Source organism: Brachypodium distachyon, chromosome 2 (assembly GCF_000005505.3).
Source record: "Brachypodium distachyon strain Bd21 chromosome 2, Brachypodium_distachyon_v3.0, whole genome shotgun sequence".
Classification (NCBI taxonomy): domain Eukaryota; kingdom Viridiplantae; phylum Streptophyta; class Magnoliopsida; order Poales; family Poaceae; genus Brachypodium; species Brachypodium distachyon.
The window spans coordinates 55642557-55652228 of record NC_016132.3 but is presented as its reverse complement, the minus strand read 5'-3'; the positions used below and the strand labels follow the sequence as shown (position 1 = coordinate 55652228).

At 52.1% G+C, this 9672-nt stretch overlaps 1 protein-coding gene across 1 annotated transcript; it reads left to right on the top strand.

The window, feature by feature from the left end:
* The first annotated feature begins 5752 nt into the window (after positions 1-5752).
* On the top strand, positions 5753-7625 carry LOC100832639 (phospholipase A1 EG1, chloroplastic/mitochondrial). The gene has a single exon (XM_003567315.4). It carries the CDS (start codon positions 5883-5885, stop codon positions 7431-7433), a length of 1551 nt encoding a protein of 516 aa, XP_003567363.3. The 5' UTR covers positions 5753-5882; the 3' UTR covers positions 7434-7625.
* The last annotated feature ends 2047 nt before the right edge of the window (positions 7626-9672 follow it).

The following is a 9672-nucleotide window of genomic DNA, read 5'->3' as shown; positions in this document are numbered from 1 at the left end:
TTGAATCCTCTCCCGTCTCTCCGTCAGAAAAGCGCAGATCAAGTAGCAATATAGTAGTACTCGCACTTCAGTTGCTGCTAGTCTTCGACAGCTGGATGTTGACGAGGATGCATGAGCCACATGACAACATGGGTTGAGTAGAAATAGACCAAGATATAGAATTTCAGACCATCCTTTCGTAACACAAACGCCGGCCCCAGCCAGCAAGCAAAGCTGGCCATTGGACCCTTTTAAGCATGGGACCCAATTAATCTAACTACTACTAGTATGACGCATATATCATCGTCGATCTTCTCCTGGGAACTAGAAAGATATGCCATCAGGTCGGAAAGAGATGCAGGGAATCGTTTGGTGACGCGAAGCATGTTATCCAAGAGTTGCCTTTTCCCCGCTGCTTAGCTAGCTTCAAGCAACTGATGGTGATGAGGACAAGCCAAACTGAAACTAAAAAGGCGGATCGAGGCAAATATATTCGATGTGATCGCTGCTGCTAGCTATTCCCTAATCCCTAGCAGCTCCTACGTCGTCTAAATCTGACGTAGCGAACTGGTACAAGTTGGCGCTTCCAGCAGCAGGATTAAAGAAGGACAGAAGAAAGAATTCCCGGATTGATCCCCCCTTTTTCCCCTTTACCTTGTTTCTTTCTTTCTTTCTTTCTTTCTTCCCGGAACCGGTCGGTGGATCGATCGATGTGCAGGGCTGCAGGCGAGGCGCCAAGAAGCTTCATTGTCAGGCAGACAAGAGCCAGTTACCTCTCCGTGTCCAACACCGCATCTATATATTCTCCGGAGAACAGCCGGGGGGAGAAAGTAAAAAGGCAAGAGGACTTGTCCCCTCGCTGCATGCTGCCGTCCGGCAAGCAGACGCCGGCCGGCGGCGGCAAAAGGGGAAACTGACCCGCCGCGTGTCAAGGTTTCCATCGATCTGCCTTTATTTTGGACCAATGCTGGTCTTTCAGTTTGTTGTCTCGCGTGTTAAGCTGCATGCAGCGCTGGCTGGTCTTTTCAGCTTTTCTCGTGTGTAAGCGGCAAAGCAATGCTGGATTGCTGGCTGGCTGGTGTGGAGTTTGCATGCAGTAAACGAAAGGGGGAAGTTAACTGGCGGTCAAGTTGACGAGGGGAGATTGTCAAGGGAGATTGATGGAGACGTGCTCTTTTTTCTATGGAAATTTCTGGTAGTACTACACAAAGTGCACGGTGTTGCTAGTCTACAAGCGACGGCCCTAGTTAAGCAAGGCTAAGCTAATAAGCTAAGCTAGGCTCTCACCAACCACGATAAGACCAATAATGAAATGGTGGTGATTATGGTAAGTTAAGTCGAGTTTTGTTATGGCCACCGGAGGGAGGGAGGTGTGTGCGGGTATACTACTACGTTCGTTTCGTGCGTGCGCGTGGACACGTGTGGAGTAACCGGAGGCCGGCCACCGCCCGTGCCGTCCGTGTGCAAGCAGCTAGCCTGCACGCACGAACTCGATCACTCCTGCGGTTCATTCATACACAGATTGTCAACAAGAGCATGCACATTGTATTATATCTCTACCATGTGCGTGCATGCGCGCGCGTGTGTATGATGTGCATCCGTGGTCATGATCTGCTCGAAATGCTTGATGGATCACGCAGGCAGCTAATGGACTCTACTCCGTCTGTGCCCCCGTTTCCGGCCGGGCCGTCGGAAAAGTTGGACCGTCAAGATTTTTTCACACGAGTTCGTTCCCAACGCATCAGAACGGAGATAGACCAATAATTAATATATCTGGACTTTGCGCGGCGCCGGAACGCAGAAACGTCCCGTCCCATACTCCCATCACTCTGCAAGTCTGCAAGTAGTACGTACGTCCTCAACAAACTGGATCGTACGTACGTGGAGGAAACCGCGCGATTCCTGCCCCCCAACACTATCAATCGCCTGCTGGCTGACCCGGAGCTGCATCCCGTCGCGTCGCACGCACGGCCCAGCTCTCTCGGGATCAAAGGGGGGTGCCATTACTGCGCGAGCTAGCTGCACCGCTTAATTACGCTGCCGATCGCAATTACCGATCGAATTAACGAACCAGCGAGCGAGATGGAGGGAGGGAGGGAGCGGCCGGGTCGATTCATCGGACAGTGCTCGATCGCTTCATTCAACAGAGACGACATGGATCCATCAATTAATGCTCTTTTCAGAGTTTCCCCGTCGTCTGTGTATGTCTGTTGTTTGTGGCCCAGACGCGATCTACGAGTCGCAGGCACGAGCCCCAGAATCTCGCCGACCTCGCCCGATCCCACGCGTACGTACGTGTCAAGCTCATGCATGCACACAAGATTGTTCGGATCGCCCAGAGCAAGCCGGCCTACGTACGTGTCCCTCGCCCAACTTTGTTACGTGCAGATCCGTATATATGATCGGATTAGCTAGCTAGTCCAAGATCGCGTTACGTATACCTAGCTACGTTACGTGGTGTGCACGTTATGTCCGGAACCAAATGAAGCAGCTGCAGCATATCAAGTCCACGTCCCTGGCTAGTTCGACCGGCGCATGCATGCATGACGATGGGGATGCTAATTTGGGTTGCAGCTAGTCTCGGACACGATGGCCGGGGATCAGTACTAGTAGAAAAGACGTACTCGATGGGTTTGTTTGCATGCATGGATGCAAAACGCATGCACGTACGTCGGTCCAATTGTTTCCTTACCATCGGTCGGCGGCGCTGGTCACAACAACAATTCTTCCAGCTGCAGCTGCCTGCCTGCCTGCCAAATTAACTGATCGAACGAGCCGTTTCTTTCTCCGCGCAGCGCATACATACTGCACGCAGAGCTAGCGACGTCGACGTCAATGCATCGATGAACGGAGCTGTAGAAAATCGACCGGCTCAGAACACTTCTCTGTTGGGGGCCGGTGTTTGGGGATCGATAGCGACCGAGAGGGGGAGTTCCATCGCTCGGGGACCGATCTCTTTCACTTCCTTGAGAATTAAGCATAGACACCTAGCGGCTAACTTTGGTTGGCTGCTAATCGGCCATGTCGACGGCATGCCCGGAGGTGTCGGCCTCAAAGCTAGCGATATCGGGTCAGCGCGGGGACCTAACGGTCTCGATCGAGCGAGCGAGCATTCCAGCAGGCAGCAGTGTCCGTTCGATATCTCGCAGCATACGGCAGCTGCTGCGGCATGCACGGCGTGAGAACTCGTCCGGACGAATTGGCCGGACACGGTGTCAGCACGTAATCAATAATGTTGAACTTGCTATGGGAATTTTTGCTAATCCGTGTGGGTACGTACACTAGTGTCGGCAGAGATCCTTTTTTCTTGCATGCAATATGCTCTTGCTAATACATGCATTGTTTTGTGCGGACGCTTGTGTCCAGACCAAGGCGCAGACTGCCGAGACGCCAACTTTCTTCTGCTCCTGTTTCGTTCGGTTAGCTGGTCCAGTGACGAATGCAAGGCAGATTCTTGCTAGGCACCACTATACGTACGCAGCGATTTTTTCTAAAACAATGTAGCTAATGCAAGAGAGGAGGAACAGATGAACAAGCAACAGCGAGTGAGCAAGCAAGCTCAAATAACGGATAGAGATTAAAAAGGCGGACATACATACGTGCCTGGCTGGGGAGACATTATTTGGAGTCTTGGAGGCAGATGAGGCCACGTCCTACAAGCTAGTGTTGGTTTCACTAGTACGACTCCTACATGGGACGGCCACTCTTAGCTTAATCAGAACAGTACTAGTACTGGGGCCGTATTTATTTAATTGATTGTGCAAAGGAGGGCACCTTTCAATGATCAGTGCATCGAATGTTCACTCTCCGGCCGTACACACGGGTGACGTAGACCGGCCCGGCCCGCCAAAGAAAGAAAGAAAGAAGGGGAAGATGTCAACGAGTGAATGACCGATGCCTACACCGCAACAGTTAGCAAAGCCTACGCGATCTCGCCAACCACACGGATGCCTACACCGCAACAGCGTTCAACACGAATTTAAGTCAACACTCGAGCTACATGCCTGCATATTTTATTGCTTTGGTCCCCTTGATTTATGGAGGGAGTCAAGCGCCCTTAATTAAATCCTGTCCGGCCGGCCGGCCAAGGAGCAGCATGCAAGTAGTAGCCGGTGGATCAGTTCTTATGATTTCCTACGTTTTCCCAATGCGCCTGACATTCTAAGAATCATATATGCTGTTTCTAATATTGTCTGGAAATGGGAGATTCTTATTTCTAGATTGTTCAAGTTGTAAGCCATGAATGAAGCTTGAAACCCCACTCCTTCCGATACATAAAAAGTGCCGGTCATTTTGTACTAAATTAGTACAAATTTTATACTAAATGGGCGATACTTTTTGTGTAGATCGGAGGGAGTAGCAAAATATTTCGCAAACTTTCAAATTTTATTATTTTGCTAAAATTTCATAGTACAAATTGACTGCTAACGAAAATTGCACACATTTAGAATCTAAATTTAGTGATGCTCACTTCTTCCAAAACAAATCCTGGCACTGAATGCGTTTGAGATATACAAATATTAAAAAAAAACTAGTAGTATGAAACATAAAGAAATAGTACTGGACATACACATAGGGACGTGGACGCGGACACGTCGGTCGCGTTGACCGCCATGCCGATAACCGGCAGCGTCACGGTTGGCCGCTAAACGTCCACCCCCGGAATTAATCCCTGCGCATTAGTGCCCTCTCATCCCTAGTCTCCGCGCGCTAAAACTTTTTCTCCCCGCGGCCGGGAGCCGCTGGAGCATGGGGCGGGCGACGTCACCGGCCAACCGCCGCTAATCAATCCCCAAAGGGGGCTCTGGCTCGCGCGGCGCTCTGGGCGCGGCCACGTCGTCCCCGGCCCCGGGCGGCGGCGTGGACTCGCTTCGCCCACGTAGCTGCCTCCGCGACGACCCTCGGCCCCCAACCAGCGCGCCCTTAATTGCGTCGCCATTGATTAATTTAAGCTCGTCGGGGGAAAAAAGGATCCCCTTTTCGGCATCAATTCGATCGTAGTATGACCTTTGGTTCAGACTCTACGCGGATATATCCATGTACCCAACGATGTCGTCCCCCTCCTCTCCTTTCCGGTTCTAATGGTCATCTTTAACACAGATTTTTTACATTGCGTTAATCCAAGTATATCTTTAACACAAATTTCTACTCTACTTGAATGTAAAAGAAAAAAAATCGCGCGTCCAAGCTGACTGTACTCGATTTGTCTGAACTGACGGGTCACTGTTAATAAATAGCCGATTGTTCTGTACAGTTTCTGAATTTGGGCATGTCCGTCTGAAGGTAAATGTACAGATCCCTCCAGTTGGGGGGAACTCTCGGCTGCTCTGTTTCCTCTGAGGCAGCAGTGGCATCCACTACCCCGATTCTGCCTGCAACTGCAGCATTTTTTAATCCGACCCTCAGCAACCCAGCCAAAGGATCTAGACAATCCGAAAATCCCACTTACTCCTCCTGGTCTCGATCGGGTCATGGGAAGCATCAAAATGATTACGACAATCATCCCGCAGGCCAGGAAAAACTCACCTCAGCAAAGCAAACCAAACCCCAGCGACGGACGGGACCGGTCAATCGCTCGCCAGACCAAAACGCCTCCGGTGAATGAAAACGATCTTTCCACGGCAGTCAAAAGAGTCAAAACCCCTCCCACGCCACGAGAATTACGTAATTCCACCCGCGAATTATCACCGTCCTAACCAAGCAGGCCTTTGGGGCAGTAGCAGTCGGTGGCGAGAGGCGCGGCTGGCTGGGCTGTCCCCGCCAAGTTGGTTATTATTCCGAAAAGGCGCGCAGGGGAGGCAGCGGAGGCCGCTTGGCTTCCCCATCGGATGACTCACTTTGGGACGGAGAGGACTGTAGCGGTAGCGAGCTTTCTTCCCTGGAGATAGAGGGGGGATTGAGACATGCGTGCAAGCCACCCCAATCCCCAGTGGGATTTCCTTTGTCTCTCGGTCTCGCCCTATATATGCCCCCTCACCCCGCGCGCGTCCCCCATGCATCATCATCCATCATTGCCAGCCATTCCCTTCTCTTCTCCTCCCATCTATGGTCTTGGCGTTCCCACCGCCTCGATCGCCGCGCAGCAGCAGCTGATGGCCTTCGCCGCTCCCGCGACAACACTAGCAGCTTCAGCAATGGCGCTCTCCCCGCAATGCGCGTCGACGCTCCCCAGCACCTCTAACTGCAACAGGCGGCGATGCTGCAGCAGCAGAGCCTCGGCAGCGGCGGCGATGTCGACGGCGTGCGTTCCGGTGGAGAGACGGAGGGCGGCGGCGCCGTCGTCGTCCGTGGCGGGGATGTGGAGGCAGGTGCAGGGCTGCTCTGACTGGGCCGGCCTGCTGGACCACGCCGTGGTCCGGGGCGAGGTGGCCCGGTACGGGGAGCTGGTGGACGCGTGCTACAAGGCGTTCGACCTGGACCCGAGCTCGCGGCGGCACCTCAACTGCAAGTACGGCAAGGAGCGGATGCTGGAGGCGGTGGGCATGGCGGGCGCCGGGTACGAGGTCACCAAGTACATCTACGCCGCCCCCGACGTGTCCGTGCCCATGGAGTCCTCGTCCGCAGCGAGCCGTTGGATCGGCTACGTGGCCGTGTCGACGGACGAGATGAGCCGGCGCCTGGGCCGGCGCGACGTGGTCGTCTCCTTCCGCGGCACCGTGACCCCCGCCGAGTGGATGGCCAACCTCATGAGCTCCCTGGAGCCGGCCCGCCTCGACCCCTGCGACCCGCGGCCCGACGTCAAGGTCGAGTCGGGGTTCCTCAGCCTCTACACCTCCGCCGACAAGACCTGCCGCTTCGGCGGCGCCGGCTCCTGCCGCGAGCAGCTCCTCCGCGAGCTCTCCCGCCTCCTCGACTCCCATTACTCTTCGGCATCGGCATCGGCACCGGCGTCGGACATCAGCATCACGCTGGCGGGGCACAGCATGGGCAGCGCGCTGGCGCTGCTGCTGGCCTACGACCTGGCGGAGCTGGGCCTGAACCAGGCCGCGCCGGTGACCGTCTTCTCCTTCGGCGGGCCCAGGGTGGGCAACGCGGCCTTCAAGGCCCGCTGCGACGAGCTGGGCGTCAAGGCGCTGCGGGTCGCCAACGTGCACGACCCAATCACCAAGCTCCCGGGCGTCTTCCTCAACGAGGCCACCACGGCCGGGGTGCGCGCGCTCGGCGCCTGGCGGGAGTCCTGCTACACGCACGTCGGCGTCGAGCTCCCGCTCCAAAACAACGGCTTCGGCGACCTGGCCGCCGTGCACGACCTCGGCACCTACGTCGCATTGCTCAAGAAGCCGCCGCCGACGCCGCAGGCCAAGACCAACAAGGCGAGAGCGGCGGGCGACATCGGCGGCGTGCTGGGCAAGGTCATGGGGTTCGTGGGCCGGCAGCGGGCCGGGGCTTCGTTGCCGTGGCAGGACGCGGCGCTGCAGATGGGCGGCCTGGTGCAGACGCTCGGGCTGATCTGAATTCCTCTGACCAGAACACTGTGATGACAAAAGTTAACTCACTGATCCTCCTAGCTCCTCGGAGATGGCATATATTTTCTTCTCGGGAGAGCAGAGATTCAACAAGGCCACTGTTCTTTTGTTTGTTGTTGTTGCTGTTGCTGTACAGATTAATCAATCATCATACGGAATCACAAAGACAGAATTCTTTCATTTCCCGTTTCGAGTGCCTCTTTCTTCCTTGAGTCTTCGCTCTTCACACACTGACAGTCACACGCTGTATACTAGTGGTCAGCAAATGCAAACGAACTGGAGCCTCAGAGACACACACCCAGGCAAAATTACCAACTGAAAACTGATCTGATAATGATTGGTTTGTTGGGCTGTGTCTCAGAGAGACAAAGAGAGAGTGTCCGTCCTGTCCGTCCGCTCGACGCGCCGAGGCGCCGAGCCAGCAGCAGGCGGCAAGATTCGCGTTTAATAGCTTTACACATCACACGGAGATGCGCGGAGGGGTTTGCTAAAATCTCCGGCCAGAGCCGAACCGTCGGATCGCGGAACCAACGGCCCAGATCGGACTTTCACCTAATTGGGATTGCTCGCTCGCTCGGAATTCTGTTCCGTTGCTAAAAATATTGGAGAGCGAGGGGGGGTGCGTCACCGTACATTCGTTGCTTGCAAATACCACGTGTCTCAAGGTCACGGAATTTTTCTCCTTTTATTTTTCAAAGGAACAAAAAAGAAGAAAAGAAAAGCAAGCAGGCTCATGGCAGGATACGGAAACGAGGATGAGCGTGGAGTGGAGATCTTTGGGGGCCGTTTTTCTTTTCCGGGAAAATGACGTCCGTGGAATGGAATAACAAGTTATCATCAGAAAATAGTAATCACGATTCACGTACTGCGTGGCTAAGATAGCTAGCCGGGTCGGAAAATAAGATGAACTTTGTAAGGATTAATTCCAGAACATGCTTAGCAAGTTAGCATCAGGTATCGTTCAAGTATTCGTTAGAGATGAACTACATACTCCTATATATTCATACTTTTTTTTGGCATGCCATCGTGAACTGCAGCCCCGACGTGAGACATCTGTTCCATCCTGCAGCTCATAACGTGTACTAGTACTATATATTCCTATTCATACTTTTTTTTAGAGATATGTACTACATACTCATGCATCGACCTACTGTATTTGGCACGCGATGCCACGTATATCTAAAGTTTCAAGAGCTGTTTTCCTACCTTATATATTCCAAACAGACAAGTTGTCTGGGGTACAACAGACTGTCCGTAGACAGTTCGATAGCCGAAGCTATGAAGCAAAACTAAAGAAGGCAAAGGGGAAAACAAGAGTGGCTAAACCGTGTTTTACCGATGTTTTGGTCACGACTAAATAGTTAGTCTTTGTTTGCATTGTTGTCAAAATTTTGGCATGCCAATACTTCCTGCCGCTTTAGTTTATTTTTCATGCTAATGTTGGCCAAATCTTAGGTAAACGAAAGCATGACAAGAAATTTAGCTAGCCAACTTTTGGTAGGGTAAATCTAAGGCTAACATCCCCTCGAATTTTAGAGATGTGTACTAAGTATATACTCACGCATGGACCTGCTATGTTTGGCACACGATGTTACATATCAAAGTTTTTTTGTAACAACTCGATCTTTTGTTAAAATTCCTTGCACTGCACTGTGTATGAACAAAAAAGCATTGCACTATATATGTATGAACAAAAAAACGGAAAGAGTACCACCGCCATACGATTGCTTTGCTCTATGGGTCTTATTGTACTCTAGTTTAAGGGACGCATTCTTCTGCCTGGTCAGAGATAAGTTGGTTATTCCCAACTCGCAATAAAATAGAAAATTGTTTTTGTCCATGCATGATCATTTAGAGGTTCCTGCCTATCCAACCCTGGAGTTCCTAGCTTGCGAGCTGCTTTCCACACCGGATTTTGTTCGTCCCAGTCACCGGCTGCTTTTATTTTTCAACATTTTTGTTCTCTTTTGGTCCTTTGTTTGGATATATATTTGGTGGTGACGAAATCACTAGCATCCTTAAGAGCGTGTATAATGGGATGACGTTAGCCTTTTCCTCACGGTTTCATGGATGCTGGTGCGATTTAATTTTGTTCTGTAATTTGTGCATATAGTAAACTGGAGAGGATACTGATCCAAAAGCTTAGAAAAAATATGTGGGATTTTTGTAGAATAACCAGGCAATTTATAAACGGTAAACAGACAATTTCCTTATTAAAAGTGGAGTG